This window comes from Dermacentor silvarum, chromosome 5 (assembly GCF_013339745.2).
Source record: "Dermacentor silvarum isolate Dsil-2018 chromosome 5, BIME_Dsil_1.4, whole genome shotgun sequence".
NCBI classification, from domain to species: Eukaryota; Metazoa; Arthropoda; class Arachnida; order Ixodida; family Ixodidae; genus Dermacentor; species Dermacentor silvarum.
The window spans coordinates 136895225-136918155 of record NC_051158.1 but is presented as its reverse complement, the minus strand read 5'-3'; the positions used below and the strand labels follow the sequence as shown (position 1 = coordinate 136918155).

At 45.2% G+C, this 22931-nt stretch overlaps 1 protein-coding gene across 1 annotated transcript in view; it reads right to left on the bottom strand.

Annotated features, from left to right (window-relative positions):
- The window catches only part of LOC125946027 (uncharacterized), an 88301-nt gene that overhangs the window by 34537 nt on the left and 30833 nt on the right, over positions 1-22931 (bottom strand). Inside the window, exon 2 of the mRNA XM_049668501.1 lies at positions 12311-12463. Coding sequence (XP_049524458.1) covers positions 12311-12463 — 153 coding nt within the window. The remainder of the gene's footprint in view (positions 1-12310; positions 12464-22931) is intronic.

The window sequence follows — 22931 nt, the reverse complement described above, 5'->3', positions numbered from 1 at the left end:
GGAGTCTCCAACTACGGCCTGCCTCGAAATCATATAGGAATTTTAGCGCATTCAGCACCAGAATGATTTTTTATGACCTATGTTATCCTGGATGTGATAGAAAAATATCATATCCAGGTAGAGCACTGCACGGGCTCGGGCTTACCCGAAAGCCCGGGCCCGGCCCGGCCCGTGGGCCGGGCCGGGCCGGGTAGAGCAGTTTTTTCACGGGCTCGGGCCGGGCTCGGGCACGGCGTGTGCTTTTTGACCCGGGCCCGGGCCGGGCTCAGGTTTTTTGACGCGGGCCCGGGCCGTGCTCGGGCTTTCTGCGAGTTCTTCTCGGGCTTCTCAACTCTGAAAAACATGTCTTTTTCGGTCTCGGGCCGGGTTCGGGCCGGTTTCGAGCCGGGCTCGGGCCGGGCTCGGGCTTAAGGTAAAGGGGTGGCGGGCCGGGCCGGGCGGGTAACGTAGATTATTTCCGGGCCCGGGCCGGGCCCGGGTCTCGCCATAAAAGTTTTGATCGGGCTCGGGCGGGCCGCTCAATGTAAAAACGGGCCCGGGCCGGGCCCGGGCCGGGCCCGTGCCACAAGAATTGGCCCGTGCAGTTCTCTACATCCAGGCCTAAAATCGAACGTTTTTCACTCACCTTGTAATGTGTTCATAATAGACGTAACCTTGGAAGGGTTTCTACATGAACTCACTGGGCCAATATACGAACTGACTAGGGCACCAGTGCTGCGATTATGAAGCGAATGTTCAGCTCGGCGTATTTAGTTGGACGTTACACGACCGATGTGTTAGACACATATTACGAGCAAAGAGCTAACAATACATTATGTGTTCGACTTCGTAAAATACCTAATGAGGACTCCAAAAATATACGGTTACGAAGCATTATTAAGAACTCGTATTTTTGAATGGCAGCAAGGAGTTCTGGAGGGCCGATATGCGGTGCAAGACAATACCAGAATTGGCCCCCTGTCCACGTCACAAGTCATTAGAATTGTCGAACGTGTGAGCCAGTTACTTCATGAACATTGCCGCCTTGCTGCTGAAATGAGTGGGCAAGGTAGCAGCAAAACTGGCCAAATATTCTGCCTCCCACGAGACGCTTCAGGACATCGCCCCTGAATATCGAACTCACGGTTGAAGGGCACTCCATACCCCAGGTAGACAGGATAAGGGTGCTAGGACTTCACCTTCAAGGCAACCGACCAAATCAGTGTACCTTGCAAGCACTACAAACAACAGTAGATAACACGCTACGTACGCGTCATAGGAAGGATCTCCATTATCTCCAATAAACACGGAGGGCTTCGAGAGAAGGAACTGATTCAGCTCATCCAAGCTTTTGTCCTAAGCAAAATCACCTTCGCACTACCATATCTCTCACTCTCTAGGAAGGAAGCGGATACTGTAAACTGCTTGATCCGCAACATACACAAAGTGGCTCTTGGTGTTCCGATTAGAGCATCCACACAAAGGGTGATGGCCACAGCCACAATTATTACCCTTGAAGAATTAACCGAAGCACATCTACCATCGCATTATCACACTCTTCACCACTGAAGCTGGGTGTGAGATCCTGAGACAACTTCACTACGCTCCACCACTCAACGAGAACAAGCGACATCAACTGCCTCCGAACATACCCGGCCAGCACCACATCCAACCCCTGCCCAGAAACATCCACCCCGAATTTCACGTCGAACGCCGGAAACTTCGAGCCAAGGCACTACAACGCAGCTATGGACAGGCGGAAGGAGTCTACTATGTGGGCGCCGCAGCCTATAACACTAAACATCGTTATGCTCTAGCGGTCGTAGACAAGCAGGGCAACACTGTTCGTTCAGCATCAGTCAAGACCACCTCAGTGGCGACGCAGAAGAGGCCGCCATTGCACTCGCATCGGGGCTACCTGATTGCGATGTCATTGCGATGTCATCAGTGATTCGAAGACTGCTATCCGGAACTTCAGTAGCGGCTACATTACAAACCTCGCGCACTCTCTACTAGTTGCTCACCCGCCGAAAAACTACATCGCTCGACTCCAGCACATCAAGGACTACCAGGCAACGAAATGGCTCATGGTGCTGCTCGAGGATTCACGGACCGAGTGGACGGAAATGTGGGACTTACCTTAGAACCCAATGACTCCCACCAACAGACCAATAAAGACGCACTCATCACATTCCATGAAATTAGCACACATTACAAACACCAACGCCTTACGTATCCACCTCTCTCCGTGTCGAGCACGCGCCAGAGATAAATATTGTGGCGCCAACTACAAACTCGCACTTTTCTTACCCCACGCACTTTGGACTTATTCTGTCCCGACACATACCCGACACCCAAGTGTCGCTTCTGCCCTGTCCAGACAGCAGATCTCTCCTATATCATGTGGAAATGCCCCATCAAATATCCTCCCCGCAACCTCAAACCATTAATTAGTAGCGAAGAGCTGTGGGAGACTGCCCTGTGCAGCTCCGATCCCACCCTGCAATACCGAGTCCTGAGGTGTGCTGAGGAGGTAGCGGAGGCCTACCATGACTGGTAGGCGGACCTCTGGCAGCAGAAGGTGCTAAGGCTGGAGCACACAGGCCTCCCCCCCCGGCCCCTCCTCTTTCTTAAAAAGGGAAATAAAAGTTCATTCATTCATTCATTCATTCATTCATTCATTCATTCATTCATTCATTCATTCATTCATTCATACATTCTAACGCATTCATTCATTCATACATTCAAACGATGTCTCTTCTTCGTGCAGTTTTTCACCGGCTTGGCTGCTTTCCCAGAGTATACTACGACGGCCTTCCTGGATGAATTACCGCTCACATGTCATCACGCACTGATGTTTCCGCATGCGCGCAGTGACTGCCCTATCTCCGCCCTGGAGGATAGTCATGGTCTGTTCACTGCGGCATTCGACATGATACTGACCTCTGGTGTCGGTGACGTCAGCCTGGACGGCCCACTAATCCTAGTCATGGCGCTGGCTCCGTTCTGTATAAAAGCCTCGCCGCAGCTCCATCGCTTCAGTGGGCAAGGCAGCAGCAAAACTGGCCAGATGTTCAAACGATGTCTCTTCTTCGTGCAGCTATGCTACCTTATTAACGCTTATTGTATTCGATCTGACAACCGCTTCTTATTGCTGATGCTTTGCCCTCACGAATGTCTTTCTAGGTATATTTCTGTATGTGCTGATCTTGTTTACTGCATGAGCAGCCTCCTATTGAGCGGCGATATTGAAACAACTCTGGGCCCTCCTAAACGCTCCGCCACTCAAACGGATGAATCTGGCTCTATGGTATCCGAAAAGTTCGCTCAACTTCTTGGCGGGCAACGATAGCACAGGACATAGCAGACATGCGAAAATCTATCGACGCTCGCTTTAAGGCCATCGAAAAATGAATAGTTGATCTTGAGCAGCAGGCACCCTTATTTAGCGCAGCACACTAGGAAAACCTACAGAGCCAGATTCAGAAAATGTCATCCACTATTAACATACTTTCTTCCCAAAATGATGATTTAGAAAATCACTCCCGTCGGGACAACCTCATTCTTTATGGTCTAACCGAATCTGAGCATGACACTAATGAATCGCTGCAATCGCAAGTTCGAACATTTTTTACTGACGTACTCAAGCTTGATTTTCCCCAAATTGAACGATTACATAGGCTTGTAAGACCTAGAGGTGGGAGACCTCGCCCCGTCATTATGAAACTCCTGGAATTTCGTGAAAAGAGTAGTGCTCTGAAGAGTGGATATAAACTAAAAGGCTCTCAATAGCGCAAATCCGAAGGTTTTCTTCGAACATACGCTCCATCAGTAAAAACTACGGGACGCTACAGCATCATTCCGTAAGAATGGTTCAGTGGTACACCTCAGGTACGACCATGAATTTATTGATAATCAGCTCTACAATTGGGACGTTGTTTCAAACTCGCTTGTGAAAGCTCGTGATGGTGCCACTGACCATTATTTACCGCTCTTCCAAAGGAACAAACCTTGACTTAACAATGACATGCATGATAAACTCTGTATATTAAATCTTAACGCAAGAAGCCTATCTAACAAATATTCAAGTTTTTCCTCTTTGGTGGCATCACATTCTCCGCATGTTATCGGCGTCACTGAGACCTGGTTGCATAGCGACATCTACGACTGCGAGGTAACTCCCCAGGATATAGCGTCTTAAGAGTAGACAGAAAAGCGGGCAGAGGCGGAGGCGCTGCTTTGTTTTTGCGCTCTGACCTACAGTTTTCTGTACCGCAATCCCCACCTGAAATCGAGACGATTTGGTGTAAGGTGCACATTAATAAAACGAATGTATTCATTGGTGTGTTTTATCGACCTCCCAGACATACCTCGAATGAAATAAGGATCCTTAACGCGTTCATCCAAGACCGCATTTTTGGCTCTTCAAATTTAATCTGCATGCGGGACTTTAATGTACCTAACATTTCGTGGGCTTCATTATCGGTAACTGGTGATAACAGCCCTCTTTCTAGAGAGTTGCTTGAATTTTCACTATCCCTTGGATTGAAACAAATTGTATCTGATCCTACGAGAGAGTCCGCCATACTAGATTTGATTTTCTTAATTGCACTGCTCTTTACAAGTGGCTTTGAGTGTGATATTACTGACGGTATTTCTGATCACAAAGCTGTTATTGCTACTATTAATCTTTTAGTTTCAAGGCGCCACTATGAATATACCAGTTTTTATGGTTATAATCATGCAAATGATACATCCATACTTGATACATTAAGCAATTCATTCGACAGATTCTCCCGGGTGTGCACTACCAGTGAGTGATATCAATGTTATAGTATCCCAATATGAAAACATTGTTCATACTTGCATAGCTAGTATGAACAGTATTGCTATGTGCCATTAAAACAAAAAAGAAAAATATCGACCTTCCTTGGATGACAAGGGAAATACTGCATTCGAAGCGTCGAGTAACCATAGCACGTCGGAAGCGCCACAAGAATGCCGAAACAAATGCCCAGTTTCGCTTTATGAAGAAAGAACTTCGTCACAAAATTCATGCAGCTAAGAACTTCTATTATCAGTTCACTCTACCTAATTTGGTTAGAAATAACCCACGAAAATTTTGGAGTTTGATTTCACCTATGAAAAATACCACCCAGACATTTCTATTAGATGATTCCGAAATAACTGATCCTGGAGCTATTGCTAAAGCATTCAATGACTATTTTCAGTCAGTGTTTACACAGAACAATGGCAAAATTCCTCCTTGCTCCACGACAACTAACATATCCTGCGCAATTACCAATGTTACAATATCGAAGCAAGGAGTCCTGAACCTTATTTTAAATCTTGACACCAAAAAAGGCTGCAGTCCGGACAATGTCAACAATGTATTATTTCATTGTTGTGCGCTTTCGACATGCCAATACCTCACAATAATTTTTGAGAAATCAGTGTCTACTTGTTCATGGAAACGGGCTAGAGTCATTCCATTGTTCAAATCAGGGCAGAAACTTTCCTGTCTAAATTACAGACCCATTTCTTTAACTTCTCATGCATGCAAACTCCTTGAACACATAATTTATAAACACATTATCCCTTTTCTCGAGTCCAATAACATTTTGTGCAGCGCTCAGCATGGATTTCCTAGTGGTTTTGTCACAGTCACTCCATTAACTGAATTGACTCATGACATCGCATTTGCTCTTGATTTAGGTCATCAAGTAGATGCACTCTTCATTGATTTCCCCAAAGCATTTGATACTGTACCACATCATAAACTATTACATAAACTAAGCATTATCCTTAATAACCCTCTTCTTGTTGACTGGATCCGTAGTTTTTTTTTTATAATCGTTCACAGTATGTTTCTTTTAATTCATTCATCTCCCCTGAGGCATCAGTATCTTCCGGAGTACCCCAAGCTTCTATTTTGGGGCCTTTGCTTTTTTGCTTTATATTAACGACATTCTAAACTCCGTTTCGGTAAAAATTCGGCTTTACGCAGACGACTGCGTTCTCTACAACGTCATTTCTACACATAGCGATCATAACACTCTGAATCAATCTTTTATAAACTTTTGTGAATGGTGCGAACGCTGGCAAATGAACATTAACTTAAAAAAACAGTCGTTATGTCCTTTCACAAGCATGCTAATTGCTCATTTTTAAATTACTCCTATAAATCCACTTTTGTGCCGCGCGCATATGAATATAAGTATTTAGGCCTCCTCTTCACTCCAAGGTTATCCTGGTCAGAACATATTCCAACAACTTGCAACAAAGCACAAAAAAAACTTGGTTACCTGACCCGAACCCTACGTGTTGCCCCGAAAGAAACTAAACTCATTACATACAAAACACTTGTAAGACCTATTCTTGAATATGCTGCTACCATATGGAACCCTTACAAAATTTCGGACAATCAGAAAATTAAATCTGTTTAGAAAAAAGCGGTTCGTTTCATATACCGCCGCTACGACAGAATGTTTTCACCGTCATCTCATCTGCATATGCTTGGTTTAACCCCTCTTTCCCACCGTCGTCACATTAATTCTATGAAACTTCTGCAATCTATATTTCACTCTCCATATTATGTCTCCCCTAACACATATCTGACGCGTGCAAAGCCCTAATCACAAGAAACATCAATCACTTAAACTTATCAGTATTTTTTGCTCGCACAAACTCTTGTAAATACAGTTTCTTTCCTAGGACTATTGAATTCTGGAATGATCTGCCTGGTTCCATCCGTTGTTTACCACATAAAGAATTTGGGGATGCTGTTGAGAACTCCCTTTAACCATGTTTTCACATATGCTTCTTTTTATTGTGATTTCTATTTGCCACATTTTATTCACCCACTCCTGCAATATCCCTTCTGGGCTGCAGTATTAGTAAAAGAACAAATAAATAAATAAATAAATAAAAATATATACTATCACTACATACTAAATTGAACAATTATATGTGTACCAAAAATTATACGCGAGAATTTAGGGAAATGGAAACTGAATGCGAAATTTGGCCTTTAAACTGACAGATGATCAGAAAGACGCCAGGCGAACAGTTGCAGCTGATCGTTTCAAAAGAGCTAGAAGAGATACGCCATGTGTGCTAAGCGTCATTATCAGAGGTGAATGTTTGTGCTTTCAGTACAACCGTCCATGGAAGCGACAAATTGCCGAACGTAGCAATTTCTCCACATCTTAGATCAGGATCCAAGTGTCTCGTCAAACAAGTGAAGCAACCAATATAAAAAAACAAAAGCAATGATGCAGAATTTAGCTCTGACGGTGTAGGCCAGCTGCGCAATGAATGTATGACTACGAGAAGATCAATGAAGAAAACCTTCTGCATTGACGTGAATGTTTCCAACAAGCAATACGGCGACGTTTTCTTGATTTGAAATGTGCACAGTGTTTCATGATCAGTGACTGTAAAAAAGTTGTCGCAGTTTCACCTGAAAGGCGAAGCATCAATTGCGATAGCAAACTTGTAGAGAGCTATACGGAGTAATGATATTAGCTTTATCAGCTGTGTAAACTTGGACATGCAGCAGCATCGGCAACACGCAGAACTGTTGTCGACGCCATCGGCGTTTTGCCCGCGTTAGCTCAAAATGCGTGCGGCGTTGGTGACTCTTGCCGGAGCCTCTGATATAGATAGGCACTTGGTGCCGCAGCTAAACGTCGCCTCCCTTTCCTCCCCCTCCCCCACGGCCTCTCGCGCGTCTGAAGAAGGCACGTTTGCTCTACATATATGGTGATTGTAAAGGAGAAAAGAGACGCCTACTTCTGCAGCCCTTAAGCGAGCACGGCGCAGAACGCGCGTTTGTTCTCCGCCGTGCGTTCACTCCCCGTGAAAGACGCGCCCCTCGCGCCCTTTCACTCGCACATACAGCGTTCGGCGCGCGGCGACGATTTCATCTGCAAATGACGTCATACGGAACCTCACGGCGACGGCGACGGCGACGCCGACGGCAAAAATCTGCTTTTGAGTGTCCATATAATTGCTATGGCAATAAAAATTTGGCCCGAAACACCGTGTTCGTGCGCTGCTACATCACTACATTCACCGTTCTTGTCGAAAGGTGATTTACTTTTGTTTTCCAAAGTGAAATTTCCGCTGAAAAGGAAGCGTCACGAAGATTCGGGCATCCTCTCCAGGCATCTTCCTAGTATCTCTTACCAAGTCACAGTACTACCTGTTGCATCATGTTACACCACAGTTATTGTAAGACCTATTCAAACAGGTTCTATTGTTGTTTTGTATTATTTTGTATTGTATTTTGTTTTATTACACTAATCTTGACACGTATACCATTCCCGTTATGTTCCGTTTTATATCTGTTATTACACCAATCTCGAAACAGTTTCTATCGTTGCTTTTTGCATTATGTCAGTGATATTGAAACTGACCCCCTGCTTCGGCCGAAGTGCCTGCAGTATGTAATAAATGAATATCACAGCAAGCCAAACGAACAGGACTAATGTGCTGAAGAACATCGTGGTTAAAGCTTTCTGTGCTTGCCTACTTGACATCCAGAAGTGGTGGCAGCTATGTGTACTCTGATGAGTAGGGTCAATTGTATGACCACGGCACGATGGACTCCGATTCGGAATAAGTGCGTGTGACACCGCGGGCTGACGCGCGAGGCCTCAGCGTGCGGGAACCACAGTTCAATTTGGACGAGGCAGAGGCAAGGGGAAATGCGCGGTGGAAGTATCCCAGGGACGACTTCTCGTTGTCGACCATTGCCGGCTACCGGTTCGTTCTGGCGCCTATTCCCGAGGCCTCGGAGGGAAATGCTGAAGCGCACGAGTGGCTAGCGATCCTCTCTGTCTACTCTTCTGAGGTGTCGACGAATCCTTCCCATGACTTCGAGCATCTACCGGTTGGCTCTGCAGCGTGCGCCTGAAGTCTTGGGCGATATTCCTGCTGAAGTGATCGGGCGGCTACGTACTCCGCTTGGCCACCAGGCCCACCATCCCAGCTCTACGCTCGAGGCTGCTGGCGGCAACGGGTGGTTCCCTTCGTCGACTGGCCTGTCGAACAACGACCTTCAATCTAGAAGCTGGCAGTTGTGTACTGCCAACTACCATGTGCCTGTGTCACGGAACAGATCCTCATACCGGCAGCATGCCTAGGTATCGTTAATCATGGGGTTTTACGTGCAAAATCACCATCTGATTATGAGGCACGCAATAGAGCTCCTCCTACCGACACCACCAAGGTTGTGTGTGGGTGATTGACGACCGCCGAAAGGCTGCACGTATTGGTAGTACGTTACCGAGCGGAAAGGGGGCGCTTAGGATAACGAAATACACCGCGTAATTAACCACGGTGCATTTAGCGTTGTTATAAAGTTCTGCTGTTAGGATGTGTTCTTAATTTTAATGAGTGACCATACGTGCCGTATATTAATCTGCTGTCTACGACCACTGCTTCCGCCGCTATGGCTTGAGCTCCTGGGCCTCACCGGGTAGAGACGTCGTCCCAAGCTATGTGGAACTTAGATTCGGATTAACGGAATTGACAGAGAAATTGAGGCAAACAAGCTTGTGGAATGGACTGCATGAAGTGACCTTCCAGAAATATAAACACATCTTTGCAACAGAGTGTAGGTGTGATTCCTAGATTTGGGGAACACTAAAAAAACACAAAAAAGAAACACTATATGCGTGTGTCTGCGAAGACCTTACGCAACATTGAAAAAATCCGTGATTTATTTATTTATTTATTTATTTACTTATTTATTTATTTATAAATACACCACAGGTTCCAATTGGAACATTGAGTGATGGGGCAGTAAGTAGAACAAAATTACATGAAGCATAAACAGGAACAAGAGAGCGTTATTAATGACTACAAAAATTCTATACAATACTGAACACCACTTTTACAAGAAGTGAGAGTGCAAATTCTCGCGGAATGTTTCACGGTTAGTGATGGAAACAGGGCTATCAGGAATATCATTCCAGAGTGATATGGCTTGTGGCCGCGCTGAGGAATGAAAAGCTTAGGTTCTCCCAAATATTCACGTGAGGTTGAGATGATTATGAAGACGCCTGAAAGTACGTAGTGGGGTTAGAAAGGACAATTTGTGTTGTGTTGTGCCGTGAATGTATTTGTGTATGAGACATAACAGAGCGATTTTTCTACGGGTACATAATGATTGAAGGGAATAGACTACATTGATTCGAGTGACACTGGAATACCGGTCTTAGTTGGATAAGATGAATCTGGTGGCTTTGTTTTGCACTGCTTCTAGCATTTAAATTAGATAATCTTGATGAGGTGACCAGATTGACGAGGCGCATTCGAGCTGCGAACAAACGAAGGTTACATGAGCTAATTTGCGTGTGCTAACAGGTTAGTGACTTAGGTTGCGACGTCAATAACCTAATGTTTGGGATGAATTTGCGATATACTCATGATATGGGTTTTCCATGAAAGATTAGACGTGCGATTTAAGCCCAAGTACTTACATTTTATTTATTTATATAAAAAATACTGCGGACAAGAAGTCCAAGGAGGGTGAGCAGGGTACACAAGATTATTTACACAAAGGTACACGATGAAACAACTTTGTAACAAGCTTTTCACACAATGTGTGTCGTCATAAGGTAGACTCTAAAAAAATTTAATCAACTTGGTTATAATAAAACTAACACGAAATAACACCATTATTTACACAAATGGTACACAGGTCACGGGCGCTGGGGGAATGCTTCAGTAAGTTTATTCCAGTCAGCTATTGTTTGTAGAAAAAAAGAGTACTGAAAAGTGTCAGTCCTTGCGAAAACTGGTGTTAGCGAATGAGAGTAGTGGTGTCGAGTGGGTCTGCTTATCAAGGGGGATACCTATGTTGCGGTGTCTAAGGGTAGCCTATGAATAATTAACATAGGCTGTGCCACTAAAGTGTTGTTTATTGTGTAGGAAAAGTTGCAATTTGCGTGATTACGAGAAAATGAGGCTTTTTTGCACTTTGACGAGTTGAGGGTCATTAGCCAATTACAACACCACGTATAGACTAGGTTAAGATCGTATTGCAGGCAGATGTGGTCATCAGGACTTTTGATATATATATATATATATATATATATATATATATATATATATATATATAATGCAATCGTCGGCAAAAAGTCGCATGCAGGAGGAAATGTTAGCAGGTCAGCCATTATTGTAAATTAGAAAAAGTAGAGGACCCAAAACACCACCCTGTGGTACACGAGAAGTCACAAACCGTAATTTTGCAATAGAATAGGCGTAGACAGTGGTGGCGACCACGGGGTGACAAATGATACGTGGTAATCAGTCGCTGATTAACACATATTCATTAAGTTTTAAACATTTAGTTTCCGCGGGATCATTGTTGGCTGCCCGTTGCAAGGTGACGTATGCAGAACTTCGTCTCGAGGGGCGCCGCATTGCGCTCGCTGCAGCCTCCTAGTTACCGTTTTGCGGCCTCTGATAGCCGCATTTCATCATGCCGCACTTCCTCGGGTAATTGAATTTTTCCAGATCCAAAAGTTAATATGGCTTGTACTTAGAGCTCACATTAATTTCGCAATTACCTTGAGCCCGCTGAAACTAACCGTTGAAAAGGTCATAAATGAAAACTTGTTAGTTATTGACTAATTGCCACGTATTAATCGTCGCCCCGTGTCAGCGGTTTTTTTCCCTTTTTTGAAATGTCCCACAGAAGCATCTCTCAACAGTAACTATTCTTCTGTTTATTTTCAGGTTAGAATGTGAGTCTTGAATTGAAAAAAAAAACACATAGAAATAGAAATAAGGCATTTGTTGTGCGTCTCAAAGAAGTCAATTTACCTCTTCTTTATAGTTCATCCCATATTGCTAATTGTGATCTACTTCTGCTATTTTGAGCCCTTCCTAGCTCGTAGGTTCGATTCCGGCTGCATAACTTCAACAAATAGTGCGCTAATTTACGTAATGGGACGCAGTTTACTCACTTGTTTCTCTGCATACCTAGCAACGTTTTATTTGATGTATTTAACATTTATTAGATTTGTCGTAAATCTATTTTATTGTATAGTGGGCAGGAAGAGAAAAAATATCCATAATAGTAAGTTGTGATCGCGTACGGCTTCATTCTTTTCTAATCGCTCACACTGTTGGAACATTCGCTATCAGTACATATACAGAGAGGCCCAATATTTTTTAGCGTAGGCCCAAACTCTGGAGCAAGTCTACTTAAAAAAGTTTTTACATGTGACGATGAAATATTCACAGATGAGTGCCAAAGCTCTTATAGCCTAATCTGAATGCACGAGTTTTACAAGTTCAAATATTTGCTACTCACCGCATTGCCTGTACCGCGTGCATCTACGCTCGCCGTCATGTTTATATTTCACGTGACACTTCCACACAAAGTCGCTGTCTTCACAAGACGCACAGCTCTTGTCCACACACCGAAAATCAGTACTTGGGCATGATTGACTCTTTGCGCTGCAGTCTTAGCGGAGTTAAAAGGGCAAAACAAACTCTTGTTAGCGGGCCGTTTACAGGAATGAACTTATTTTGCTGTACATACAAGGTGGTAATATTTAAGGTTACCGAAACTTTGAAAAATTGCCTGTGGCAGATAGCATAATTTTTTGCTTGAGCTTGTTTATTCGAAGCTGCGGACATTACGAGCACGAGAAATTAAAACACATGCATAACGTCTTACGAAAAAGACTTTCATTACCTTAATAATTTATTGCTTTACGACATGCATTGCAATTTGAAAATTGTATCCGGTGAATTTGCGAGGCATATTCACTCGAAAATGATTTCCATTTTGACAGAAGTTAGGAGATAATTTTTCCCAATGTGTGGGACGAAATACGTGGGCGTTCCATCTACTTTTATGCTTCAATGCATAACATAGCTATTTGTTAAAGGAAGTAAATGGTACAGTGCATTTTGGCGGCGAATTCGTTCACGGGTATGTCGAAACTGGTGTCATGCTTGAAATGAATTCGAAGTGGATACACCTTGCAAACTGACCGCCTACAATACGTTAATTGCAATATGTGCCACAAAGTAATTAAGAAGGTATTTAGCCCTTCTTTAAATTCTTTGAATACGTGTTTCAATTTCTCGCGCAAATAGTGTCCACCCCCCTGAATAATCAAGCTTATGCACTACCATTACGTTATCTGCAGCAGGCCAGTTTTAAAAATTCCGGGAAACTTAAAAATGATCATCCCGTACAATCTTCAATTCTCTGTTGTGCAAACAGTGCAAAATGTTATAGGCCAAACAAAAAAATCACATCATCTCACCCTATGGGCAACCATGGGGGGATGCGAAAGCATCGCGGGGGGTGCGCATTGAGGTTTCTTTCGTTGCACTTGGCAACACAACCCAATGAACCCCCTTCACCGGAACCTTTCCCGACGTTAGAGCCTCTTTGCACGCGGAGCACACCGCGAACTGCAGGAAGTCGCCGGTGTTGTTGCTGAACTGGCGTCGAAGCACGCCGACGGCCGCGTTACGCTGACGTTCGTTCTGGACGCTCCCGACCTTGCTCAGGTTGTCGTCGAACCAAAGCCGGTCGCACAAGTTGAAGCTGTGCCCGAAGCTCCGATCGAGGAAGTCGCGCTTGAACCGCGCGTCAGCACCGTCGAAGCCCGGGCGTTGCAATGGCCTCGAACGTGTTGCTGCCGCAGACTCGTGTTGCCTCATCGCTTCGGGATCGGGAGCGGCCGCTCGACGCTGCCGTTGCGCTTCGACTTTCCGAGCCCGGAGTTCGGGGTCGGCTTGATAACACTGACATTCCACTTCGGCGTGCCGAGCCCGTGTTGCTTCCGTAGAAGTTTCCTGCCGACATTGACGTTTACGTTCGACTTCCCTGGCCCGAAGTTCGGGGTCCGCTTGCCGACGCTGACGTTTACGTTCGGCTTCCCGAGCCTTCCTCTGCTCCGCGGCGCTGCCGCTGCAACTAGCGCCGACCTAGACGTTGTTCATGGCGTTTCGCACATAGTTGCACAGAGAGAGAATGACGGAAGCACAGCGAACGCGTGCTTTATACTGCGCCGCGACACTTGCGCCGCCTACCGGCGTACCCTCAGAGAGAGAGGGAGAGAGTGAGAGAGAGCAATGATTTGCTGCGTCGCACCTGTGGCGGAGAGGGGGAGAGGGGAGGAGGAGAGTGAACACCTGTGTAGGAGAGGAGAATGAGGGAGAGTTGCGCAACGCAGTATGGGTGCGGCCGCCGCAGAACGGACACTGCCCCGAGCATAAGATGCTCTCGCATCTAAAACATGGGCAACAGGAAGGACATTTAGCGGTCAATATACCTATCGACAAATACGCGCAATTACGGATACTGTGTGCTTAAATCTCGATTACTGGTGCTGAGGTCATATTCGTTTCCGTAGAATTGCTGGTAGTGTTGTACAAAGGAGGTTAGAAGCACCATGCGTGTCCTCAACAGATATGGGGTTTTGGGTCAAGCTGTATTAGGATTGCCAGCTGACCGGTATTTCATAGGCACGGCAGGCTTTATTTCTCACCGTGCTGTCTGCCGCTTCGGCAAGCCATTTGCCCGTTTCTCGCTTCTCTTCATATCAGCACATAATTTGCTTCGAAACCAGTCTGTCGCGCGTCAATATATAGCACATAAGTGGAAAGTTTAAAGCCAATTCATTCCTACGAGCGTGAATCAAAATTAATATACGTTTTCCTTTTGACAATTTATATACGCAAGAATAAGTGTTCAACATGCATATAATTTTTCTAATAGTACCCTCTTTTCTGAACGCACTTGGTCCAGCGGTCGACGAGGTTCTGTATTTCATCGATGAAAAGGGTCTTGGATTGGTTGCGAAGCGACTTTTGCACCGATTTCTGTGCGTCCAAGTCAGAGGAATATTGAATACCCTCTCATACCCTCCCAACAGTGAAACTGTATCATTGATCGTTGTTCCCTTCTTCATGCACACTTTCCGCGGAATGACCCCGAGCTTTTCGCAACAAAAGAAAGAAGAATAAAGCAATTAAGATCAAACTTGTGTATTATTGACTCAACAGCATAGCATTATAATAAGCGAGGGCAGAAGAGAGCTATGGCGTAGGTTGACATAATTTGCCCGTTCCCTTTTGATTCCGCAAACTCTCTACTGTCCGAAATCTATCGTGTTGTTTAAAACTCGGAGATTGAGTGGTCCATCCCTTCACTTTATTTTTCTGAACTTTCTTCGGTAAGCCGAAGCGCAACTTCTGCTTTAGTATGGCATGCCTTCTCGGTGGCAACCCACTAATCGTGCTTAACGCGCCAGCTGCACGAGAAATTTGGAGCACATCAGCGGAATAGACGACCATAGTTCGTTCTTCTCTACGCCCCCTCCCCCTTCCCGCACACACACATACAAAACTCTGGACTACAGAAACGTCGATCAAGTGGCTGTTTAATTTACCCGCTGGCCAATTGATTTATTTTAAATGCGTACCAAATATTACATAAACAATTTCAATAAAGTTATGTCATAGAAAGGTTCAACTCAAGCTATAGTCACTTTTTCTTTCTACGTTTTTCTTCGCTACTTATCGTAAAGCACGATCGACTGCGTTTCCTTTTTTTTTGGCACCCTTTCTGTGACTACAGTATAACACCGGCTATCTAACGTGCACCCAACCTGGCCTCTGCAACTTCAATTATTCCTCTTTATGCCAATTACGATATCGGATACCCTTCTTCGCTCTCACCATCGTCTTCATGTCCCTTAATTGTACGCCAAACATTACACAGCGGTAGCTGTTGTGGGCTAACACTTCTAATAAATTTATTATTCGCCGGTGTAGGACGACGTTGTGATGAAATTATAATTTTTCAGAGAGAAAAACTAAGAAAGAAATTATTCTTGTGCGGCGAGGATTGCGACTTACCAGAAGCAGATTGACAGTTCAATGTTCTACTGCTCAACCACTTTATATCGCGATCGCAATGGTATGGGCACGCCAGGCGTGTTTTTGCCGTCGGCGTTGCCTTGATGTTCCGTCTAAAGACCAAGGGCTATAACAGCGTCGCCGTGCGCCGCATAGAGTAGGTGCGACTGAAAGCGCGCGAGGGGAGCCAACGATCGCAGCTCAGCCTCAATATCGCGCGCGCAAGGGAGGAAAGCGTGGAGGAAACGCGCTGTCTTCCGTAGCGCGAGAGGTACCGGGAGGAGGGGTGGGAGGGGGACGGCGTTGTACTCCGGCTGGAGCTGCGGATTGCGCGACCGCGCGCGCCTTATCTTGAAAGCGATCTGCGTCGCGGGCTCTCTTTATGTGCGACGGCGGCTCATAATTCTGTACATGCTGCCTCCTCGCCCCTCAGTTTGCGTTGAAGCAATACACAGCACGAAGGTCGCTTCGCTCGCTGCTGCTGCCGCGCTTCCTGACGCCTGCGTTTTGACCGCGAGTGACCGCGCTCATGCCTGTGCAATACTTCATCATCATCGTCATCAGCCTATATTTTATGTCCACTGCAGGACGAAGGCCCCTCCCTGCGACCTCCAATTACCCCTGTCTTGCGCTAGCGTATTCCAACTTGCGCCTGCAAATTTCCTAACTTCATCATCCCATCTGGTTTTCTGCCGACGTCGACCGTGCTTCCCTTCTCTTGGTATCCATTCTGTAACCCTAATGGTCCACCGGTTATCCATCCTACGCATTACATGGCCTGCCCAGCTCCATTTCTTCCGCTTAATGTCAACTAGAATGTCGGCTATCCCCGTTTGTTCTCTGATCCGCTCCGCTCTGTTCCTTTCTCTTAACGTTACTCCTAAGATTTTTCGTTCCATCGCTCTTTGTGCGGTCCTTAACTTGTTCTCGAGCTTCTTTGTTAACCTCCAAGTTTCTGCCCCATATTTTAGCACCGGTAGAATGCAATGATTGTACACTTTTCTTTTCAACGACAGTGGCAAGCTCCCAGTCAGGATTTCGTAATGCCTGCCGTATGCACTCCAACCCAATTTAATTCTTCTCTAAATTTCTCTCTCGTGATCAGGGTACCCTGTGAGTTATTGACCTAGATAAACGTACCTTTACAGACTCTAGAGGCTGACTGGCGATCCTGAATTCTTGTTCCCTTGCCAGGCTATTGAACATTATCTTTGTATTTTGCATATTCATCTTCAATCCAATTCTTACACTTTCGCGATTAAGGTCCTCAATCATTTGTTGTAATTCGTCTCCATTGTTGCTGAATTGGACAATGTCATCTGCAAACCGAAGGTTGCTGAGATATTCGCCGTTGATCCTCACTCCTAAGCCTTCCCAGTCTAAGAGCTTGAATACTTCTTCTAAGCATGCAGTGAATAGCATTGGAGAGATTGTGTCTGCTTGCCTGACCCCTTTCTTGATAGGTCACTTTCTACTTTTCGTGTGGGGAACCAAGGTAGCTGGGGAATCCTTGTAGATGTTTGCTAAGATATTCACGTATGCCTCCTGTACTCCTTGATTACGCAATGCCTCTATGACTGCTGGTATCTCTACTGAATCAAATGCCTTTTCATAATCTATGAAAGCCATGTAGAGAGGTTGATTGCACTCGGCAGATTTCTCGATTACCTGATTTATGACATGGATATGATCCATCGTAGAATATCCCTTCCTGAAGCCAGCCTGTTCTCTTGGTTGGCTGAAGTTCAGTGTTGCCCTGATTCTATTGGAAATTATCTTGGTGAATATTTTATACAATACTGAAAGCAAGCTAATAGGTCTATAATTCTTCAGTTCTTTAACGTCTCCCTTCTTATGGATTAGTATAATGTTGGCGTTCTTCCAGCTCTCTGGTACACATGAAGTTGTGAGGCATTGCGTATAAAGGGCCGCAAGCTTTTCAAGCATGATATCTCCTCCATCTTTGATTAAATCTACTGTTATTCCATCTTCTCCAGCAGCTTTTCCCCTGGTCATGCCTTTCAAGGCCCTTCTAACTTCAGCGCTAGTTATAGAAGGAGCCTCTGTATCCGGTTCATCACTATTTTGAATGAAAGTAGCTTGGCTGTTTTGGGCACTGTACAGGTCAGTATAGAATTCTTCCGCTGTTTTTACTATGTCATAGAAATTGCTGATGATATTACCATGCTTATCTTTCAGTGCATACATCTTGCCTTGTCCTATGCCAAGCTTTCTTCGTACTAATTTAATGCTGCGTCCATATTTTACGGCTTCCTCAATCTTTCCCACGTTATAAGTTCGAATATCCCTTACTTCCTTACTTTTTTCTTGTTGATTAGTTTTTACAGTTCAGCGAATTCTATCTGATCTCTTGAGTTGAACATTTTCATCTTCTGTCGTTTCTTTATTAGGTCCTTTGTTTCTTGGGAGAGCTTACCTACTACATGGTTGCCTTGGTGCCCTACCTCCCACTTCAATTGCTGCTTCTGAGATCAACCTAGTTACGGTTTCATTCATTACCGTTGTCTTTATCTTCCTTTTCTAAAGCTGCATATTTGTTTGTGAGCACAAGCCAGAATTTGTTCGCTTTTACGCTTATTGCGTCTAGGTTGGCCTGTTTCTTGACTAATTTTATTATTTCTATCTTCAAATTGAGAGAAATCCTTGACCTCACTAACACGTAGTCACTGCAATTTACCCTATCTAACACTTGTACATCCTGCACTATGCTTGGATCGGCAGAGAGTATGAAATCTATTTCATTCCTTGTTTCTCCATTAGGAATGAAATAGATTTCATACTCTCTGCCGATCCAAGCTCATGACTCCGACAATCTGTGCAATACTTACTGCCTTTTAAAACTTCTGACGCATGTGTCGGAAAGTGTCATACGGCCGCTTTCAGCTATGCTTAACAACACTCTTAAAAAGGTTTTCACCCTTTGGGTCTTATCTAGTCAAACGAAAACAATCCTCATCTATCTTGCGCGCCTTTCCTTTCTTTAACGCTGCGCGCCCGGTGCTTCCAGGTGACGAACGGCATGTCCGTAATCAGCGTGGTATAGCGTTATCAATAGGAAAGAAACGAGTGAGAGTTTTCAAAAGAAGAAACACAAGGAAGGCAGATGATTATTGTTGCGTGGCAACATAAGCCCCAAAGTGTGCAAATTTTTGTAAGAGTGAAGGTCCCTAAATATATAAGATTGAATGTGCCTAACTACGTTTGGTGCAAATAGAGGTCATGTTGAGCGCAATATGTGGCCAATCTTTCACGTTTGTGGCTTGATTAGAAGTGTTGCTAATAAATGCTGAACCGTCATCTTGTCTCTTATTTATGTGGTATACGAGTTTCGTGCTAGGTTTCCCCGGTGTACTCGGAGAACAAAAATGGCACCTTGTTTATATTTGTTTACAATGAAGGGCATGATAATGGGCAATATTTAGAGGGCGTTGATTCTGTGCGAAAAAACTTAGCAATACACTACGTATGGAAGGTCTGCGGAGCTTTACAAGTTTGTGCTACGAACAGAGTACTTACCCTCCTGCCATGGAGAAACTACAAACGCAATCAAGACCACATCTAGTGAAAATCGGGCAAATACTAAACACAATGCACTCGCGAAGTGAAATGTATGTGCATGAGGTACTGCTTTTTTAAAAATACCATAAGGGGAAGCTTAACTTGAGCCCAACTCCGATGCCGCCTATCCAAATACAGGTAATACGCAAAAACGCTTTTCTGAAATAACCACTGGGCGGACGTTAATGAAATTTGTTGCATTTCAGAAAGAAAGTTAAATTGTAGTGACTGTTGGAAGTGGAATTTCGTTTTAGGGCCTCCACATTTAAGGGAATTTTCAAAAATTAGCAGGCTTGAAAAATACAGCAGCACAAAGTGTACAAATTCGTAGCTCTGCATCTAAAGCAGATATCTCAGTTCTGTAAACAGCATCAATTAGAGCAATGAAAGGGGGAAAATCTGTTTTTAATATACATCTTACGTGGATTTTTTACTTTGGGTTTAGAAGGGTTTTGCAAACGTCCTACTCACATATTAGTGATTAATAATTTTTATTGCTGAGTTACAAAGCTGTAAACTTTATAGGTTCTTTTTCTGACATATTTTCTTATTTTTATTATGTAATTGACGAGGTAAACAAGAAATTCACCACCAACGGTCACTATATTTTAACTTCTTCTTTTAGGTGCGATGAACCTTGTAACATTTGGTGCTGTGGTTGCCGAGAAAAATGATTTCTCTTTTCTAATGTATTTAGATGGGAGGCCCCGAGTTAAAGCGTTTTTACGGGCCGGGGTTTGGTGAACAATCAGAGTTATAAACTTGATAGTTTCGTTTTCAATTTTTTTTATTTTTCTGATACATTATTGACAACGTTAATAAAAATTCACAACCAACAGTCACTATATTTTAACTTCTTTTAGGTGCCGTAAACCTCATCACATATGTTGCTGTGGTTTCCGAGAAAAATAATTTCTCCTTTACCATGTATTCAGATAGGAGGCCGCGAGTTAAGGCGTTGTTGCGGGCTGGGCTTTCGTTAACAATCAACAGGGTCTACTTGGAGCTCTAACCAGGTTTACCATCGGAGAGCGTCAGGCAGGGAAGACGAGGCGACGTAAAAACAAATAACACAAGTTTATTACATGGTTACCGGTGAGCGGTGTTGTGATGGTTATGTTGGGGGCCCAGGCCTCAAACACACATAGATGGCACAATGAACACAGAGAGGCTTTAATGACACGGGGACAGGACTATGACGACGTACACGATAACACACAAAATTCACTTCTAAGTGGTCTGTCGCTTACATAAGCGTCACTGTAGGAGGCCGTCAATTGCGTTTCGGTATCACGCACTCACGTCACGAGGAGTCGCAGTAATGACTCTAGCAGCGGGTGGCGCAGGGGATGGAGGCCGGGGCGGAGGCCCGGCACACGACGAGCCACTCGCGTGACAGCTGGGTGGGGACGTCCGCCCGCCACAGCTGCACCGCAACACGCCGGCGTCATATGCCCACACAGCAGTGGAGCAGGCCGGATCAGACACACGAACAGCCAGGCCTGTTTCCCAGCTCACCCAGGAACACCGGCCCAGGGTACATGGACAGCTCGGCTCGTCCGGGACGGAAGCCCAGACCAAGCACAGGCTCAGACCGGGCACAGGCTCAGGCCAGGTACAGCGACAGCCCGGAGGACCGTTCACCCAGCTCAACCAGGAACACCAGCCTGGGGTAGGTGGACTACTCGGCTCGTTCGGGACGTAAGCCCAGACCAAGCAGCTCAGCCTGGTGACATGGCTGTCCCTTCCGCGCCTGGCACTGGCCCTTCTTCTTCCTCGTCCATCGCGCACCAGAACAGTCACGCAGATTCGGCCGCGCACTTCAAACATAGTCTATTCCTATCACATTTCCCCCCAAGTTCAAGAAGTCGAGGAAGGGTGTCGCACGGAGGAGTATAGAAAGTCACTTCACGCTATAACAGTCATGCCAGATCAATCCGGGTCCGTAACTATTCGACTTAAATAGTCGGCACCTACCGCAAAACCGGACTGTAGGTCGAACCGTAATATAGGTCGACCCCCGAACTAACCAATTCTAAAAATAAAAAAAAAATCTTTTTCAATGGCAAAAGTACCGAAAGACACCCTTACCTTTAAACAAATGCGACTCAGCCGGTTGCACAATGGTGACAGTATTTATTTAAATGCCGCTCCGTGCCGTGATAAGGTGCTGACAAGCACGCGGGTCGATGGTCGCACGATACGAAGCCCACGGAGGGCTTCCGCGTACTCAATCGCCTTTTTCTTGAAGGCGACGGCAATTCACCGTCGCTTTCCGCTCATTTTGAAATGAAATGTGAAAAAGCAGCCAGAATGCGATGGCGAAGGCGGCTGTTTACTTCATCTGCCCATTGTTGCAAGACTTCCGTAGTTTTTCCGCCAATGTCCGGTATATAAGACGAGGGTCGACTTTTCGCAATGGTTTTCTGAAACAAAGTTCGACCTATATTCCGGTTTTCACGGTACGCTGTCACAGCCACGAATGTATTCTACATGGAAGTCATAATACATAAGGATTAAACTCCAACGTAGTACACGACTTTTCACGTGCTTCACGGTATTGAGGTATCGCAGTGGATGGTGGTCCGACTGCAGGATAAACGGGAGACCGTGAAGGTACACATGAAATTTCTGTACCCCCTACACTATGACAAGGCACTCTTTCTCAGTTGTGGAGTAGGCAGCTTCACGCGGGAGAAACTTCCGGCTAGCGCAGGACACGGGGAGCAAACTTCCGTCGTGTTCTTGCGAAATAACTTCTCCCAGACTTCTCCAAGAGGCCTCCGTACGTAACGCAAAGTGTTTGCTTAAGTCTGGAGCCTTTAGTGCAGGCTGCTGTAACAGCTCCTTTAGGCCCATAAATGTCTCTTCGTGCAGTGTCATTTACAGTCGTCGTCTTTAGTGGAGCGGCTCCGACTAAATAGCGTGGCACCATTCGTTGACAGACGTCACATGATTTCACCTACTGTTTCGTCTCCGACTGAACCCCTGGTCAGAAAAATTCAGCAACTACGCGATCCACTGTTCTCGTCACACCCTGGTGACCGGCGAGCGTCCCTTCATGCTCCAACTTCATCACGGTCACTCTAAGATAATTTGGCACCACTAATTGGTCGACTATTTTCCCACCTGACACTATGTGTTTCCTATATAAAATGCCATCATGTAAGTAATATTCGTCTTCGTGGCCATCCGCAATCATCACCTTGCCGACATTTTCGAAGCAATGCCTCAGAGAGTCATCGTCCTTCTGCAAAGCTTTTAATTTGCTCTGCTCTATTTCGGTGGCTGCGGTTTGCATAGCAGGCAGTGTGAGAAGAGATCGTGTCTTTCTTTCCTTTGAAACAGTGATGAGCTCGGTACCAGCTTCTTCGTCATCTTCTGTTTGTCTCGAGTGGGCGGCTGTGTTTTTACCTTGGGACAACCTGTGGTCCTCTATAGCTCGTAGCTCTGGCTGAGTAGTGAACGAC